The sequence below is a fragment of the Myotis nattereri genome (genome assembly GCF_964212035.1).
Source record: "Myotis nattereri genome assembly, chromosome: 7".
In the NCBI taxonomy this organism is placed as follows: domain Eukaryota; kingdom Metazoa; phylum Chordata; class Mammalia; order Chiroptera; family Vespertilionidae; genus Myotis; species Myotis nattereri.
The window spans coordinates 20,297,402-20,317,537 of NC_138082.1; the positions used below are offsets into that span (position 1 = coordinate 20,297,402).

The 20,136-nt window shown below is 46.9% G+C and overlaps 1 protein-coding gene across 1 annotated transcript in view; it reads right to left on the reverse strand.

The window, feature by feature from the left end:
* Positions 1 to 20,136, reverse strand: part of MARCHF4 (membrane associated ring-CH-type finger 4) — a 76,946-nt gene that overhangs the window by 11,433 nt on the left and 45,377 nt on the right. The window contains exons 2-3 of the mRNA XM_081095222.1: positions 11,766 to 11,921; positions 6,210 to 6,402 (exon numbers count right to left, since the gene is read on the reverse strand). Of these exons, the coding sequence (XP_080951348.1) occupies positions 6,210 to 6,402; positions 11,766 to 11,921 (349 nt within the window). The remainder of the gene's footprint in view (positions 1 to 6,209; positions 6,403 to 11,765; positions 11,922 to 20,136) is intronic.

The window sequence follows — 20,136 nt, forward strand, 5'->3', positions numbered from 1 at the left end:
TTTTTTTAAATTATCTATGTGTATGTATATATAATTTCTATTTGAAGTCATATAAGATGTGTTTTATATACGTGTCACATTGTTATAACAGAGTGGTTAAGAATGTGGGATTTGTAATCAGATGAAACTGGGTTTTAGTTGTATGACCTTGGGTGATTTATCTCTTAGCCTCAGTTCTCACGTCAAGAAAATGGGCATTATGCCCTAGCTGCTTTGCTCAGTGGATAGAGCATCGGCCTGTGGACTGAAGGGTCCCAGGTTCGATTCTGGTCAAAGGCACATACGTTGGTTCCAGGCTCCTCCCTGGCCCTGGCCCTGGCCAGGGCTCGTGCAGGAGGCAACCAATCAATGTGTTTCTCTCTTTGATATTTCTCTCTGTCTTTCCCTCTCTCTTCCACTCTCTCTAAAAATCAATGGAAAAATAGCCTCGGGTGAGGATTAAAAAAAAGAAGAAAGAAAGAAAATGGGCATTATAATAGTAACTACATCATAGGATTGTAGGGAATAAACAAGATGATGCACATAAAGCACTCTTCACAGTGCTTGGTATATAATGAGAAATATTAGTTATTATTTTATTATCAGTATTATTAAATAAGTATCACATGACTTCATTTTAAAAGGATTATTATAAAGTTACAAAAGTTACAAACATGGCCAAGGTTAAGCAATGGGGATTGAGAGGAAAAGTATGTGGTGTCCCTTATCTGTGCTCTCTTTTATTTTCTGTTAGCTGGAGATAAAAGACTCAAAAGCCCTGTGAGACTGTGGAGCCACAAAGTAGAAGGGGCGTGGGTCCCTGAATCACTGTGTGGAGGAGACCTCCACTGATCAGGAACTCCTATTGCATTAAGCCACTGAAATGTGGTGGCTCATTTTTTAAGTGGGAGATACCCTTATTAAAATCACTTCAGTACTAGGTTAGAGGCCAGACAAGAAAAGCAGATTAGGGCATGTTTTCATGTGGTCTCCAAAATGTATTAGCTGGCTTGAGCACCCACCTTATTTATCAGATTGGGCTATTTCTAGTCACAAATCCCTGGCAACAAAGAGACATGCCACTCTGAGTCTGTTCCAAAGACTGTGCTGCAGGCACTGAAGACAGCTCTCAAGAGGTGTTCCTAAAATATTTTGAGCTTGTCAACACAACTGGATTAAGTGAATTACCTCCCAAGGGGTCTCCTTTGAGAGGGACAGTGCTTACTTGGTGTGTCTGCTTCTAAATCAGTCATCTTCATCCTTCAAGCATCCCAAAGCTCAGCTATAGGGAGAAGTGGTCAAGCATGGGAAGCCATGAGGGGTGAGGGAGGGCATGGGTGAGATATGAGTTAATAGTAAATTCAGAAAATTGGACAAGTCACATGCCAATAATGAAACATAGACTTAGCCTCACTTGCTGGTTTACATGGTTGATGCCAATGTGTTGTTTGTCCCCCACGCCATTAATGAGATTCCCCCCAGCCACAGCTGTCAACCTCTGAGAATTATGATATCTTCTCACAATGGACATAACTTCTAAATCCTAGGAATCAGAGCCAGAAGGACTTTGGAGGTTATCAGGTTCAACCCTCTTATTTTACAGATGAGTTGACTGAGTTGTAGAAAGAGGAAGTAACTTGGCCATAGAGGTAGGTAGTGGCCAATCTTGTTTTCAGACCTAGATCTTTTATTTCCTAGTCTCTTCCATATTTTTGGCTGCCTCCTCCATATTTTTAAAGTTTTCTAATCAGGGAATTAAAAGGTTTGACAGGCAGGTCATTTATAGCCCAAGGGGGGGAGTCTTTATAGCATATATGTATTTTAAGTTAATATGAATTAAAATTAAATTTGAAAATGTTTTTATAATTCTGCTGCCACCACCCCCTGCCCACTTGCTACAAATTAGGATTTGAATTCCTGTATTTTAGAGGGCAGGTACCAGGTATCTCTAAATCAAAGGAAATAACCTGAATAGATAGCACACAGAGAAAACTTCAACAAAAATTTTTAAAATAATTTTGGTAACAACCATATTCCGCTGTCTTAAAGATTTGGAGCAAACTCAGAAATGTTGCTCTCCTTCCTCCCCTTGACCCCAGTCCACCCATGAGTAAGAAATAAACATGGTAAGGATGAAGTCCTTATGTTTGCAAAGTTGACACTTTGATGGCCAATCTCTTGGGTCTCTGAAGTGAAGAAAAAAAAATGTGTTTGGTGCCAAAGACCTTAATTAATTTGCTCTTGTTAAATTCTAATAACTTGACCCACTGGAGCAGAGAACGTCCCATTTGTTTTCTGTGAGGCTCTGTCAGCTTCCCTGCTGGGGCAGACAGTGTCATTAGAGATGACGGAAGAGAGGCAGGTGGAGCGAGGACATTCAATGTAATCAGATCCTCTCATTGAGGGGTCACGCGTGAGAGGACCCAAGACCTTCCGAAAGAAGCACTGCTCCAAATCACAGCAGACTCTCAATTACATGAGGACACGGGGTCAGGTTCTCTAGGCTGTGACTGGATTCAGCAAACCTTTATTGAGTGCCTACGGTGGAACCGACTCTGAACAGGTGCCTCCTAGTCTGGCCACTGATAACTTAGGCGTGCCTCCTCCTTACATGCACCATCTTCTCCAGTCCTCTCAGCAACTCTAACGATGGTGGTGTTATTCTGTTTCACAGGAAAGAAAAGGGAAACAGAGACTTCTGTGGGGACCCTGGAAACTATGCCAAGGTGAATCCTACACCCACTATTGTGAATCTTATTTCCTTCCTGAACTATTATTTGGGGGCCAAGAGACTAGCCCTCAACAAGGATATGGATGTCCTGCAAGGACTCACCTGCAGAGGTAAGCCCGACCTGCCTTGTGGAGGTCATGGTTCTCATCCTACTTTCCTCTAAACCAGTGGTTCTCAACCTTCTGGCCCTTTAAATACAGTTCCTCATGTTGCGACCCAACCATAAAATTATTTTCGTTGCTACTTCATTACTGTAATGTTGTTACTGTTATGAATCGTAATGTAAATATCTGATATGCAGGATGGTCTTAGGTGACCCCTGTGAAAGGGTCGTTCGACCGCAAAAGGGGTTGCGACCCACGGGTTGAGAACCGCTGCTCTAAATGGATCTGGTGCCAGGTGTGCTCACTGGTAGTTCTGTGGGTCTGAATATCTAGTTGAGCCTAGAAATGAAGAATCTCTGGTAGACGTTGCAGGCTTCACCTGCTCCTTGCTTCTAGAGAGCCCCTAAAAAGCTGATAGTCTGTAACCACTTATGCAGTGCTGTGTGTTTTTCCTCAACTGGCCAGCACACTGCAGAGCAGGAGAAGTGACACGTACTTGAACTTTATCCTCAAAACCACTATCATCACTACTGATCATCATCACTGTCATCAAAATCACCATTGTCACAGCCACCATAAGAACTGTGCATTTGAACTACTGCCTATCGCCTCCCTCTCGCTTCTCCAAGTCACATATTACTCCCTTTTTTATTTTGCCTACCAGCATTTTCTCCTGTGGACAGCCTCTCCTAGAAAAACACTGAACGGCCTGGCCAGCTTGACTCAGTGGTTGAGGGTTAAGCTATGAACCAGGAAGTCACGGTTCGATTCCTGGTCAGGGCACATGCCCCAGTTGTGTTGGAGGGGAGGGTGCCAGTAGGCAGCTGAGCAATGATTCTCTCTCATCATTGATGTTTCTATCTCTTTCTTCCTCTCCCTTCCTCTCTGAAATCAATAAAAATATGTATTTTTTAAAAAGCAAAACACAACAGAGAGTCTGACTCAGTCTAAGACAAATCCTTCAGTCTCAGAGTTTTACTGTCTGAAAAAATGGGAAGAATAATCCTTGCCCTGGGGGACATGCTCTGACACTGTTAGCTCCAGTATAGCCAACAAAATGATAGAACAGCCTCTGAGCAGGAGAGACCAGAGCACCAGGTAGCCCAGAGTGGGGGTGTTGGGTGGCTCAGAGCCACAGGGAGCAGGGCAGGCCTGTTTGTGAGGGCTCTTCCTGTAAGTGGACACAGGTGTATCAAAGTGGCAGGTGGCATCTGCAGGTGTCCCATAAGTGACGCCTGGGACTCCTATCTGATGAGAGAGGACTAATAGAAGGAACATGGGACTGCTAATCAGGAGACCTGGGTTCCACTCCCAGATGAGCAACCTTGGGCAGGTCACTTCCCTTCTCCGGGACCAGCTCTCTCAACTGCAAAGCAAGGGAGTCGTGCTGGTCGATTGTACAATCTCCTCTATGTTCAATTATCTCAATCGTCAGACCTATGGAGCCCTGAGTGGTAAGTGGTATTTATGCTCCTCTCTCTCACCCACATTCCCACCCGGAAAGGAGGAGTATACTTCCCTGCCCCACTACCTCTTCGATGGAAGGCTAGTTGGTGACTTGCATTGGCCAATGTCTGTGGGCAGAAGGAGCCATGTATCAGCACTGAGCAGAAACTTCGAGAAGCATTGCACGTGTCAACCAATCCTCCTGTGTTCCTGCACTTGGCTAAGAGAATACACTCCTGTAGTCCCTGCTCCTTTAGGCTGGGCCCAGCAGGAAGAGACGCTCAGAGCAGGCCCAAAGCCAATGCACAGTCAGAAGCTAAGCCCAGCCAAGTCCAGCAGAGCCACAGCCATCTTGTAGTCCCATGAATGGAAAATAAATGCTTGCTGTCATAAGGCTCTGCAATTTTGGAGTTTGTTTGTCACTGCAGCCAAAGCTGACTAATATACCACGTGACAGGAAAGCATGTCTCCTAGAAGCTCATATCAATGACAGATCAAAAACCTGCCTGAAGGAGAATGAAGGGCAGCTGGAGGGGCCTCTACAGGAAGGCCCCTCCATGCCAGAGCCCCATACCTCCATATGGAGACACAACTGGTTTTTGGCATCAGCAAGGCCAGGCCTCAGCAGGAGTAGGAAGGGAGTTTTGTGCAAGAGGGAACTAAATTAGAATGCCTCAAGTCATATTCCTCCCATTAATGGTCCTCTTTCTTCCACCGCTCTCGAAACCCGAGCAGTCTGCTTATTTCACTGCCTACATGCCATAATTAACAGTCTCTTGAACTAGGGGTTGATGTATTGGTTTCACTAGCGCAGAGAGGCAGCAAGTTTGCTTAGACAAGTTTACAAGTTCCGGCATCACTAGTTGCTGGCTATTGTCATTAGTATGCAAGTGTCCAACCTCTCTGGTTCTAATATTATAGGATCCCAGAGAAACTCACATTAATATCATCCCAGCCAAATTCTAGTTAATAGGTGTTTTTCTGCCAAACGAAGCCTTGTATAATTTTTATATAATTCATAAACAAATACCCAGGGAAGACAGCTGTGGTGCTCTGATGCTGTGAGCACTACGGCCTAGGGGAAATCTGAGAGTTCCGGGTCAAGGCTTCCCGTCACTCAGAAAACCAGGACCACTCCCCACTCCTCAGTCACTTGGATGAAGACTTCAGAGTTGACAGCCTATGTCAACCAACCCTCCACCAACCAAACTAACTGGAGGTTAGAGAGGGGAACATAGATTTGGGAATGGGATAAGGAGGAACTCAAGTGGTGGGTTTCTGACTTTTTTCTAAAACACTGATGCCTTTTAAACAGAATCATACCTGCAATGGAAACATGTAAATAGATAAAAGAGCAGAAGCTCAGGGTGACACAGGGGTGAAGAGTCAGAGCCCATCAGGTCAGCACTCCATTCCCCTCCTGAAGGCGGCTCCTGAAGCTGGGCATGGAAGCCCAGGGCTACACACAATGTGAAAACAACTCTACTAGAGAAATCTTGGGCATTGGAATCGGCTTATGGAAAGCTGGAAAAAGGAGGCAGGCATCCTCAATACTGGTTCTGGGCATTTTGCTGTGAAGAGAATGAGATTAAATGTGCAGGCAGCCCTGGTCTGGCTTGGCAGCTATGGGTACACAACAGAGAGGAGGCTTTCCTCATCTGGCCAGAGGCAGATAGACTGACCGACAGACTTTTCACAAATCTTCATGGCAAGTCTCCTTATCTATCTTCAACCAGGCAAGACATGTGCTTGGAAAGATTTAGATCTTCCTTCCCTTCCCTGCTTCCCACTCACCTCCCAAATTTAAGCCACCAGCCGCTCCTGAGCTCACAGGTTTCAAAGCTGCTGCCTTCTCTGCTTTGACCTCCCAGAGGGTACAGTCCTGAGGGATTTGTCTAACTCACCCTCATTTGGCTTCCCACTTCCCATGGAGACAGACCCCGACTCACCAATGCACACCACGTCCATGAACCCATACATCCCGTAGCAGATCTGGAAGAGGAGGTCTTGGCGCTGCCATTTTGCCGAGGGACTGAAGGTTGACCAGATGAGCCAAGAGATACTGGCGATGAGGAAGAGGGAACCCAGGATGGCGGCTGCAATCTGCACCTTCTCAATGACTGTCAGAGAGATGGCCTGCCACTGCGGGGCAGAGAATGAATGGTCGGTAGGTTAGCTATTGCTCAGATACCCTCATCCCATTCCCATCCCTCTTCCTTCTGTCACCCCCAAACTCTCACCACTGGTTTAGGATTTAAACCAGGGCTTTCCAACTAGTGACACAATGGATATTCTTGCAAGTTTTTTAGTTTTATATTGTTTTGGTGGAAGAAACCTATATCACACCAAATGATCAAAAGTCATTGCAGGGGTGGGGTTCTGGGCAGGCATGGCTGGGAAGGAAGGTCTTTGCAGTTGAGTATGACACAGACAAAGAAATGGGGAGGAGGAAGTGAAAATGCAGCGCTAATGTGGTTGGAATTCCAGGGCCTAAATATTATTTTCAGAGCAGCACTGTTTCCTTTCACACTGATAGGTGCTGAGAGGACACAGGCCTTTTTTACTTTTCTGCAACACCTGGCATGCCATTTAATATACATGCTGGAGATTACCAATTCAACAGACTAGGAGAGGACCCAGGATGTGGAGGAGAGATAAGAAAAACAGTAGAATCTACTGACTATGTATGAACACTAAAGTTTCATTTTTTTAAACAGAAAAAGTATTATACTAATAGCAGTATTGATGGATGGGTTGAAGGCTAAGGTGTGGGTGAGTTTCAGCTCTGAAATTCTGCTATTCTATGACGATCTAGGTAGCAGAGGCCTGAATGAGCCTGGGGTTGGATTTTAGTTTGGGATTTATTTATGCTGTCACTCAACAAACATGTGCTGAGTAGTCTCTATGTTCCAGCCACTCTTCTGGGTGCCAGAGACAAAGTAGTAAGCAAGAACATACATGATTTCTGCTCTCATGGAGCTTACATTCTAGAAAATACAGACAACCAAATAATTTTTTACAAATGTAATTTATCAGGAGTAAAAAAGGGAGATCCATGTCACTGTGGAAGTCTATAAATGGGGATTTGACTTCCCAGGAGAAGAGATGCTTGAGTTGAGTAGGAGTTGACTAGAGAACGAGAGGGGAGGGGGCCCCAGGCCCAGAGAAGAACGTGTGCAAAGGCCCTGAGAGTATGAAAACCTGGAAGAAGACCAGAGTGAGTGGAGCAGAGAGAGCGAAGAGGTTGTGGGGTGAGACACTGGAAATACAAGAGGGGAAGACCATGTGGAGTCTTGAAGGATACACACAGATGTTTGACTTTGTCCTAAGAGTAAATGTGATGCTTTTGAACAGTTTTAAGCAGGGAAGTTGGACAATTTTACAAGGATCAGGTTTGGGAAGAGGGAAGGAAGGACAATCTTCTGATCATAGGAAGTTGCATAACACCTTGCAGAGAAGACTCCTAGGGCATTTCAGCCTGAACCGAAGGAAAGGCAGGGTACCCTCCACCTGCCAACAGCGAGTGCTCACTCTGCATCCAATGGCCGGGAAGGGGGCACTGATTCTGGCTCCAGCGGGGACTGATCAATGGCCCCCAAGGAATTGTAACCATTGGAAAACATGTTGTTTGCTAGTCTAGATGTAGGACATCCGCCTTCACATTTAATTATCCCATTACACGTCATTGGGCCTTTAAATTTTCCACTGTTTCCTCCTGCCTAGGGTTACACATAACAAGGGGATTTTCCAGAAGTCTGTAACCCAAACCTACAGATGTTGCTCATATACAACGAATGCTTTTTCCAGGCCTGTCCCACTGTCTGTGAAGAGAGTTCCTGCCTGGGCTTTTTTGTTTCTACCATTAAGTCATCAATAACCTCCACCTTCTCCTGCTCCAGATTTTAAAAAATCCCTAAACCAAAGGCACGGAAAAGTCCCCTTAATTTCTAAAGCCCTTTCCTACCAGCCCTGTGGAAACTAAACAGGCCCAAACTACAGTCTAAAGCAGGGGTGGGCAAACTTTTTGACTCGAGGGCCACAATGGGTTCTTAAACTGGGCCGGAGGGCCGGAACAAAAGCATGGATGGAGTGTTTGTGTGAACTAATATAAATTCAAAGTAAACATCATTACATAAAAGGGTACAGTCTTTTTTTTTTTTAGTTTTATTCATTTCAAATGGGCCGGATCCGGCCCGCGGGCCGTAGTTTGCCCACGGCTGGTCTAAAGCATGAAGAAGGAGTGGGGTGGGGGCCATCGTCAAGGCTGCCCTCCTGTCTGTTCCGCGTGAGGCTCCCCAAATGGTGCGGGAGCAGAAGTGCAAGGAGAAAGCAGAGAACAAGTGACCAAGGTCTCAAAGAGGCTGGGGGGGGGGGGGAGAGGGACTGGGGGAGGGCTCCAGGGGCTCCAGGCTCTGCAGCCACCAGACACAGAGCAAGATTCTAAATGCGAGATTCTCAAGCGCCGCCTGTTCTGCAACATAGGGAACGCACGTGGGGCACTGAGTCTGGGCAGGTGACCCAGTTCCAGCCGAGCTCTGCCCCAACTTGCAGAGTGTGACCTAGGAGAAGTCAATATGTCATAAAGACTCTCAAGTTGCCCTTTTGTAAAGGTGGAAATAATCAGTCCCACTTCCTAGAATATTGTGAGGGTTAAATGAAATAACGTTCTGTGCTTCTTCGTTATGTTTCAGCAAAAATATAGTCATGCACGTCGAGGTGGGGGCTGCCTAAAGGTAAACTTACTCAGCAAACTCAGTGCTGTGCACTATAGGGTAGAGGTTAAGGGCCAGACTCAGGAGTCAGACCCCTTGGATGCAACCCTGCTCCACCAGGTGACCCTGGGCAGATTGCTGACCCCTCTGTGCCTCCACTGTCTCATCTGTACATTGGGAATAACAGTACCCACTGCATTGGTTGTTTTCAATATTAAATGAGATAATATGCATGAATATGTAGAACAGTGGTTGGCCCCCAGTGAGCACCCACTGAACATTAATGTAACTGCAGCTCAGGTGTAGCAGAAAGGGTAAGAAATAACCATGAAGACCATGGGGCCACCCCAAAACTCTTCTCAGTGGCTCTTCTGCTAGAACCAGAGCTTGCAGAGGGTCACTGAAGTAACATACTGTCATGGCTGCTGTTTTTCACCACTTTGTATGGGGCCTGTGAGAAACCTCCCCACACTGAGCACAGGCAGCCCCGGGCTACCATCCATGGCTCTGCTCACTGGCGGTGGGGCCTGCCCACTCTGTCCCGTACCACGGGTGGTCTGCCTGGGTTGTGGGAGCAGAAGTTGTCCCACTGAGGCTCAGTAGGCAGCTGCCTCACACTTGGCTGGGCCCAAGGAGCCCAGGACACACAACTGGGACAATTCGGGCAACAACCACACAACACTGCGGCTAGTCCAGACTACTTCCTTCTGTGCGGTCTGGAAAAGTGCAGTGACAGCACTGCATTTCCAAAAGCAGCAGAGTCACGGTAGTAACTTAGCAGTAAATTAATAGCTCAATTTTGTCAATTCTGCCATTTGTTTGCTGTACTTATGAGATTAGAATAACCTCCCCCCTGCCAGGAAAGAGTTATCCCTAAATGGTTTTTCATCTTATGAGTCAAAGGCCAATGCCTGCTAGTAAGCCAAGGGGGCACTCATGGGGAGACTTGTAGGTTTGGACCCTGACCCTTCTTCAAGGCTTGAGTCAGCCGAGAAGGAAGGGGAGAGTTACAGCACGCGGGTGTGGAATCAGCTGTCTCACGACACTGCTATTTTAAGACACTGCAAGATTTGAAACGAATGACTGGAGATGGAACCAGCACAGGGGGTGGCACCTCTTGTTCTGACCCCTTGTTCCACCATCAGGATGGCTGAGGTGCCTGGGGCTTTTAATGTCTCCTTCCAGAAAAGATTGCCCCCCCTCCCCGGTACACACACACACACACACACACACACACACACTCATTCTTGGCAATGCCCCATGTAAGCTGCATAGTGTCTAACATAAAACGCCCTGGACACGGGAGCTCCAGGTTTCCACCTGCCCCCGCCCCTTGCAGAGACCCCATCCCACCATCACCACCAAACCAGCACCCTCCTGGGCTCACAGGGTCACTCTCCCTCCCCCTCAGGAAGGAGAGTGACACCACTGTGCCGATGCTCAGTCCCCACCCTCACTAGCCTGCTGGCTAACTGATGACCTGGCAGCTTAACTGGCTGACCATGTGCACATGGAGGTATTTTCAGAAGCCAAGCACTCTCTATATGCGCTTGCTTCGGAGGGAGAGCTGCTTGAGTTGGAGGATTTATGGGGTGGTGCAGGGCCTGCCGGCTCCTCTGGGAAGATGGATGTGTCAGGGCAGGGTGGGAGGATGGCGTGGGGGACCCCTCAGTTCCTGCATGTCTAGCCCTGTCTAAATCTGCTTGGTAGACCCCACCCCAGCCCTGCCCCTCCCTCCCCTTGCCCTTCACAGTAGCTTCTCCCTTTTTCTTCCTTCCTTATTTTTTAAAAATATATTTTTATTGATTTCAGAGAGGAAGAGAGAGAGAGAGAGAGATAGAAACATCAATGATGAGAGAGAATCATTGGTCTCCTGTGCTGCCTCCTGCACATCCCCCTACTGGGGATCAAGCCCACAACCTGGGCATGTGCCCTTGACCAGAATTGAACCAGGGTTCCTTCAGTCTGCAGGCCGATGCTCTATCCACTGAGCAAAACCAGCTAGGGCTCTTCCTTCCTTATTGCCCATTCTTCACTTTCCCTCTGCCTCCCTCTCCTGTCTCTTCTCCATTCTTCTCTGGCCCCTGTCACCCAAGTGTGATTCGTGGATCAGCAGCATCCATACCACCCCACCAACCCATAGCTTATCAGAAATGCAGAATCTCAGGCCCCATCCCAGACTCCTGAATCATGTCTGCATTTTGACAAAATTCCAGGTGAATTGCATGTACATTAAAGGGTGGAAAGTGCCATTGAATCTCCTTTCACCTTCTTTCCTCTTTTCTTGCCCTTAGCTTTATCTCAGGCTTTCTCCTCACCCCTTCCACCCTCTGTCTTTTTCTCATTCTGTTCTCTTCTGTCCTCCGGTCTTCCTTCCTTTCTTCTTCTCCCTCCCTCCCTTCTTTCTTCTTTGTCCTGTCCTTTCCTTTCTGCTTCCACCCATCCATCCATCCATCCATCCATCCATCATCTATCCACCCATCTGTCCATCACTCTCTTATTCTCTTTTCCATCTGACTCTGCCCTTCTTTCCTTCTATATCTATTTTTCTCTCTTTGCCTCATTCCTTTCTCCTCTTCTTGCTGAGGCTTAAAAAAAATACATAAAAGTTTTTTCATTTCCTCCTGCCCAAATGCCATCTGTGATCTTGCCCACCTAGCCTACCTCATTTCTTTTCTCCAAACTGCCCTGACTCTAAGGTGAAATGGTCCTCCCCCAGGAAGGCAGGGGATGTGGGAAGCCCGGGTCCCAACACCCCAGCGCCCCCAGCCAGCGGGCAGCCCCCGGTGGTACCTGCAGAGGGTTCTTTGTGCTTATGGCAATGACGTGGTACTTGTAGTAGCACAGCTCACAGCTCCAGCAGCCGCGCTCGCTGATCCACTTGATGAGGCAAGGCTGGTGGGTACACTTGACGGAGCCATCGCAGCGGCACGGGCTCAGCAGCTCCCCCTGCAGGACAAGAGGCACAGGGTGGTGAGGCCCAGAATTAGGCTGGCAGGCAGGTAGGCAGGCGGTAGGCTGGGTAGCCTAGACCATGCCACTGAGACCAAGCCACAGGCTTTGCTGGCAGGCACCAGACCCCACAGAGGAGACCTGGGCTCCAGCTTCTCCACCGTGGGGGCCAGGACACTTCAGTGGAGTTTTAGGCTCTGTGCTGCCTGAGTCCTAGTGTTGCTGTGAAAATGAGTGAGTTGATTTCTATGGAAGCCTTCTGCCATCCAAAGGGGGTCATACACTGTTACCCCTCACGGGAACAGCATATTATTCATCTTTGTGTCCTTAGCACCCAGTACAGTGCCTGAAACAGACACTATCCAGCTTTGGCAGGGGCATGCATGCACACATGTCTGTTTGATGGACAAGAGGCTTTGTTCCTCTAGGACATTGGTTCTCAACCTTCCTAATGCCTTGACCCTTTAATACAGTTCCTCATGTTGTGGTGACCCCCAACCATAAAATTATTTTTGTTGCTACTTCATAACTGTAATTTTGCTACTGTTATGAATCGAAATGTAACTATCTGATATGCAGGATGTATTTTCATTGTTACAAATTGAACATAATTAAAGCAAGTGATTAATCACAAAAACAATATATAATTATATATATGTTTTCCGATGGTCTTTGGCGACCCCTGTGAAAGGGTCGTGCGACCCCAAAAGGGCCACGACCCACAGGTTGGCGACCCACAGGTTGAGAACCGCTGCTCTAGGACATGGCCAGCTCTGGCTCTGGGTGGGCAGCAGGGGCACCTGGAAGAGGGGTAGAAATCCTTGGTATGGAGTAGCTGCTGTGTGTCTCTGGGAAGGAGATAGTAGGGAGTGGGGAGAGGTGCTGCGTGAGGGACAAAAGCCCTCATTATTCATGGCAGCATTTCCTAGGCTCATTTATTCTAACAGGACGAACTGGGTTTGATTAATCGGTTGTTAAGCAGCCATGTCAAATTGCCGATCAGGTAAGAGACATTACTCCCGGTCCCCGAAAATGGTGCCAGGCAACAGTGAAGGCCGCACCCCTTGCTCCTCAAGCTGCAGCCACGAGACAGGAGAGCTGGGCCACCCCTGAGAACAAGGCCTGGGCCCTCTGTTGTGGCTGTGGATGTGGGACCCTCAGGGCTCACTGGAGTCACCCCCCTCATCCCAGCCTCAACATACTTATGTGAGAAGGGGGGGGGGGGGCATGACCTGGTCTCAGTGCCGGCGGTGGGGCCAAGAGGTCAACGGTGTGCTGCTTCCCTGAAGCTCCCGGTCCCCCACTCTCCCTTAGGACTGTGCAACCCCTTTTGGCAGAATAGGGACTTTTTTGGCACCACAAACAGTGGAAAGCAAGGACACCCAAACTGTTAGAAAGGGTTAACTTTGATGGTGGAAGCAATCCAGAATTTTACCAAATAAATAAATAAATCTGCAAAGAAGCTATTTTAACCTTGGCACTTATGCAAGTTTTATTTAGTATATTTTTATGTATATTGGGAATAAAGCCATATTCTTTTTGTATTTAGGGCTCTAAGAGGCCTTAACCTGGACACTTCACCATCTCTGGTCATGCCTGTGTTTCTCAAGAACAGAAGTGGAAACGAGCCAGCAGCCAGACGGATTCCGGTTAGATTTGATGTTCTTTCCAGGAACCTCTGCTAGAGGTTAAATGGTGGGACATGAAAACTGAGGTGGTCAGCCCAGCCAGCGTGGCTCAGTGGTTAAGCGTCGACCTATGAACTAGGAGCTTGTGGTTCTGTTCCCAGTCAGGGCACATGCCCGGGCTGCGGCCTCAGTCCCCAGTGTGGGGTGTGCAGGGGGCAGTCAATCAGGGATTCTCTCTCATCATTGATGTTTCTATCTCTTTCTTCTTCTCCCTTCCTCTTTGAAATAAATAAAAATATTAGAAAGAAAGAAAGAAAGAAAGAAAGAAAGAAAAAGAAAGAAATAGGAAGAAAGAAAGGAAGGAAGGAAGGAAGGAAGAAAGAAACAGGTGGTGAACATCTCTCGATGTAAAGGGACGTCTATTGAAGAGAAAGGGAAATGACCAGCCCAAGGTCACCTAGCCAGCCGTGGCATGGCTAGGATGTGAAGCTGGGTCTCTCTGACATCATCAGACTCTGAGTTTCCCACCACACTCCTCTGCTCCTTCCCCTCCTGCATCCCGGGCCCTGCCGTCCCTCCCACACCTGTACCCTTCGGTCTCTTCTCTGGTTTCTCCTTTCCAGACCCAACCCCTTCCTGGCCCAGCTGGGCTCCCACCACCAGCATACAGACTTGCTTCCTCTCCCGCATCATCACCCACAGTTTGGCACTTAATCATTCTCTAATTGTTTCCTCTGGGATTGGGGCTGCTCCTGCGAACCCCTTGGATGGGCACCAGGCTGTGAGAGAGGACCAGCCCCTGAGGCTCCAGCCTTTGGGCTGGCGGATTATTATGATCCTGTCCTCTGAGCTCAGCAAACTCCACAGATCAAAGGGGCTTAGTAAATGGGAAGGCACCACACTCTTCCCTGATGATCTGCTTGGCGCTCTGGGGCCCAGTGACTGTCCTGGGAATGACTAGGGTGAGAAAAATCAGTTCTTCTCTAACCCCCAGGCCCCACTGGACACAGTGCAGGACGGGGGGATTGCATAGTGCTGGGAGATAGACTTCTTAGGTTTGAAGGCCTCTTTGTCACTTACTGGCTGTGCAAACTTGGGCAAGTTTCTTAACCTCTCTGAAGCAACATTTCCTCATCTTCCTATTGTGGGCAGCTCTTACCTTCTCAAGGGTGGCTGTAAGGATTGAGTGAGATCAAGTACATAAAATGCTGGGCACAGTGCCTGGTACAAGTAAGATCTCTTGTGAAAATATGGCAATTCTACCTCGCATTTCCCTAAGGACTTTAATTTCATAGTTTGTTGTGTTTTTTGTTTGTTTGTTTTACTACAGTTCCACTTGATTCTCCTACTATCAAATAGGTAAGGAAGGGAGTCATTTTTAAGTAAAGGTCAACTGAGCCCCAGAGAGAAGCTGAGATTAAGGAACTAAGAGTCTGCCCCTCTGAGGTGGGTAGGGGGTCAGAACATGGATCTCCTAACTTCTGGCCAGGACTGTCCTCTGTGTTATCAAGAGGTCACCAAGAGTGTTTTGGGGCACCCATCCCTGGGGATGCTGAAGAGAACAGCATGAGCCCTTGGATGGGTTAAGTGGGGTCATGCTAGAGGCGGGAAGCAGGACAAAGTGATCCACTGCCCTTGGCCATGGCTGAGCTGGAGGGTAGGGAGAGAACAGGATGGATTATCCTTGCTGCCAATGACACAGCAAGTGGCAGGCACAAGGCCCCAGTCAGTTCTCCGTTCACAGGTTTCTTTCTGTTTATTTTGGGCTTGCCTCATTTTTCCCCTTCTCAATCTGAAAGGACTTGCTTCTGGAGTCCTTAGGTTACCTGGTTGCCATGGCAGTGGCAGGTAAGCCCAAGACTTCCCCTTCTACCCACACAGGCACCAGGCATCCCCGCCACTGAGCAGAAAGAAAGAAATCTTGTCTAGTGAAGCAAAGGCAGCCCTAGCCCTGCTGCAGTGTGCAGCTCTGGGAGGTCAAAACATAGGAGATGATTGCCCCGGCTGGTGTGGCTCAGTTGGCTGGGCATTATCCCGTGCACCAAAAGGTTGCCTGTTTGATTCCCGGTCAGGGCACATGCCCAGGTTGCCAGCTTGATCCCTAGTAGGTGGCGTGCAGGAGGCAGTCGATCATATTTCTCTCTCACATTGATGTTTTTTCTCTCTCTCCCTTCCTTTCTTTCTCTAATAATCAATAAAAAAAATTTAAAAACACACACACACACAAAGGAGATGATAGAAACGCCTGCCTTTGGGTGTAGTTTAGAGTTCTCTTCCTTTGCTCAGATTAGTGTGATGGATGAGAGCTTGGGCTCTAACCCCAGGTAGACTTGGGTGTATCCAGACCCATACAATCTGTGTGACCCTGAGAAAGTTGCTTAACCTTTCTGGGCTTCATTCAGTTATTCTTTTAATCATTAAGTATTGATCTGGTATGTTCTAAGTTCTGTTCTAGGTGTCAGGGATACAGCACTGAATGGAATTGTCTGTCTGAGAGAGTCAGACAATAAAAAAGATAAATAAATTGTAAATACTGAAGATGCTCTCATGTGCTATGGAGGAAAATAAGCAGGGACACTGGAAATTGAATACTAGGGAGGTGGTGGGTTGATGTTCTAAATATGGTGGCTCTGGAAAGCTTCATCAAATGGAGGCGTCTGAGTGAAGACCTGAGGAAGGTAAGAAAACAAGCCATGCAGGTATCTGAGGACTAAGCACTCGAGGCCAAGGGCACATCCAGTGCAAAGGCCCTGAGGCAGAAGCATGTTTGGTATGTCCTAGAGGAGCCAAAGTGGCTCTTGTATCTGTGGTACAGTGAATGAGGGGAAGAGGAGTAGGAGGTAAGGTCAGAGATGTAATGGGGATCAAAACTGAATGAGATGGGAAATTATGAGAGTATTTTCAGCAGAGGACATGATTTGATCTGACTGTGCTTGATAGGATCACTCTGGCTGATGTGCTGAAAATAGACTCGAAGGAAGAAAGGGCAGATCAGGGGACAGAAGGCTGTTGTAGTAATCAGGCGAGCAAGGGGTGGTGTTTTGGATCAGCATGGGAGCAGTAGCAGATCTGAGAAATGGTCAGTTTCTGAATACATCTCTAAGATACAGATATTGGGCTTTGCTGATGATTGGATATGGTGAATGAAAGGAGAAAAGTCAAAAATGGTGCTGATTTTTAGCTGAGCCACAAGGAGAGAGTTGCCTTCCATTGAGATGGGAAAGACTGATGGAAGGGCAGGTTTTGGAGGGTAGATTGGGAGTTCAGCTGTGGACATGCCAACTTTGAGATGCTTATTAAACGTCTAAGTGGAGCCATTAAATAGGGATTGCAATATACATTAGTCTGGAGTTTAGGGGAGAGGTCTAGACCAGTGTCCGGCAAACTGCGACTCGCAAGCCACATGTGGCTCTTTGGCCCCTTGAGTGTGGCTCTTCCACAAAATACCGACTTCTGCGCATGGGCCACAAAGTTTCAATCGCACTGTACATGCGCGCCTGCATGTGGTATTTTGTGGAAGAGTCACACTCAAGGGGCCAAAGAGCCGCATGTGGCTCGCGAGCTGCAGTTTGCTGACCACTGGTCTAGACTAAGATACAAATTTGAGAGGCATTGGCATACAGATGGTGTTTAAAGCCATGAGCTTGGGTGAAATCACCAAAGGAGTGTAGGTGGGAAAGAAGACTGGTACTAGGACTGTTCCCTGGAGGATGCCAAGAGCTTGAGAGATGGGATGGAACCAGTACAGAAGACTGAGAGGGAAGGCCAGTGAGGTGAGAAGAGAACATGATGTTCCAAAAGCCAAAGAGGAAGTGTTTCAGAAAAAAGGGAATGCTCCAGTGTCAAATGGGGCCGGTGATGGGTCAAGTTGGATGAGAACTGAGAATTAACCATAAAGTTGGCAAGTTTCCTTTGATTTCTTCTATTTTCTGGGGGAAATATGAAGCACAGTCATGAGCTGGAAGTGCAGATGGGGGAGGAGTTACTAGATATCTGAGAGTTGGAATGAATAGTCATCCAGGGGAGTTTGAGTGATTAGAGTAGAGAAATCAAGAATGATTGCTGGAGCACTGAGGGTCCTTTCTATTAACATGAAGTGGCTCATCTGTGAAATTGGAGAATATATTTAAGTAAGAGAATATATTTAGCACCATGCCTAGCACATAGTAAGCTCTCAGAAAATGCTGGTTAATATGTAAGGGGTTATAGTATGGGCTATAGCAGATCTTCCTGTCTCTAGGCCCATCTTCTCACCTACTTCAAACATCGATCAATATCCTTCTTTCCTTCCTTCCTCCTTTCTATAACATTATTATCAATAATCCTAATGTTATAAACATTTCACAGTTTTAACAATTACTGTCATGGACATTCTACCATCTAATAATTAAATGAGGCTAATAATTAATTCTCCAATTTTATATATACAGATAACCACTCAGAGGGGTTCTTGCACAAGAGAAAGGCAGAGGAAGGCTCTGAAACTGGTTCTGTCCACCAGGCTACTTATATCCACAGCATCTGAAACCCAGCAGCCTTGTCATCAGATCCTTATCTTTCCAGCTCTGATAAAAAAAGATGGCCTTGCTGGTTCTTCTATTAATATATAAACACAAAGGCAGAAATCCTTTGCTCTTCCCCCTCTCCTCTGAACCCAATTCCAAGCAATGTTTATTGGGTACTAATTGATGTGGTGGTAGAGAAAGTGATGGGGTTTAACTTCCCCCTCACTTCCTCCTCACACCCCCACCCTTGATGGGGAAGAGACATTTGTTATGTAAAAATTAAGAGATAGAGACTTCTGTAAGCATAGTAATACATTCAAGTTATCTCTTAGTTGGATCTCATAGTCTAGATCAGTGGTTCTCAACCTGTGGGTTGCGGCCCCTTTTGAGGTCGAACGACCCTTTCCCAGGGGTCGCCTAAGACCATCGGAAAACACATATATAATTACATATTGTTTTTGTGATTAATCACTATGTTTTAATTATGTTCAATTTGTAACAATGAAATCGGGGGTCACCACAACATGAGGAACTATTTTAAAGGGTTGTGGCATTAGGAAGGTTGAGAACCACTGGTATAGATTAATAAGGAAGGTTAATGTTGGCTGTAGATGCTCAGAGGACCTTAAAATCAGATTGTCCTATCCAGGGTGGACCCAGAACCTGTGTGTATTGGGGTGGGAAGAATAGAAAAAGTTCACTGGGATTGTAGAGAAGCATAAGGAGGGATGCCAAAGAAAGTAGGGGCTCCCCAGTGTCCATCCTACGTGGTCTCTGGACTTAGAGAATGGATAGTTGACTTGCTAGGGAAAGGAAAGAACTCTGTGTGTCACTCCTTGGACTTCACATATTTGAGATACCAGTTAACAGTTAGGACTATCAATAACCCTTCTTCCCAACTTTGAGGACACAACCAAACTGGTCTGTGATATTGACCAACTATTTGTGTCTCTGTAATCTGGTTTGATGGGGGAGGATTGGGGAGGGAGAGAACAGAAAGGGAGCAGAGAAGGGGCAGTAGGTTGAGGGAAACCTAGAAGGTTCCAAGTGTCTCTTTCCTGCAGGAGACCAGATAATGATTTCTTAAGTCCACAGACCTGTAAGAGGTCAGTGTAGACTGGTATCAGGATCAAGAAAAATGACCTATCATGAAGTCCTACTTACCATCAAAGGCTGTGATACAAAGATGAATAGGAGAGGGTGTGACTCCTGCCTCCCCGAAGGATGATAAAGCAAGTTTCCCCCTTACCTATGGGAGGTAGGCTGATTTGCAAGATGACCTTCAAAGATCCTGTAGCCCTAGGATCCATTATTATACAGGATAGGCCATTCTCATTCTCTGCATCTTGTATCAGGTAGTGTACTGGCAGCTCTTTGCTCTCTGCCTGAAGCCCTTTCAGGCCAACCTTTTATCTCTGCTACTCACCCACAGCATTTATCATGCTCCCTTCGCAGCCAGGCCATGCCCAAGCTTCTCTCTCCATGGCACCAAGGCCAAACCTTGGCTTCAGGAGACCAGCAGTGCATCAATTGGCAGAAGGAAATAAGAAATGTTGCAAGATAATTTGATTTAAAAGGAAAGAACTCTATTACTAAGTAGAAAAAAGAAAGATTTAAGGCCCTAATGAGCTGTAGTAATCTATGCTAAATCCAATTAACCACATAATTATTTTTAGTTTTACTCTCATACCAGCAGCTTACTTCACACACACACACACACACACATACACACACATACACACACATACACACACATACACACACATACACACACAGAGACACACACAGACACACACACAGACACACAGAGACACACACACACACACACACACATACACACACACATACACACACACAGACACAGACACACACACAGACACACACACAGACACACACACACAGACACACACAGACACACACAGAGACACACACACACATACACACACAGACACACACACAGACACACACAGACACACACACAGACACACACACACATCAATAATTGGCCTCTGTCTTCATGGAAAGATTTTCAGCCTCCCTGCTCATCAGATAAAAAAAAAAAGGAACAAGAAAAAACAC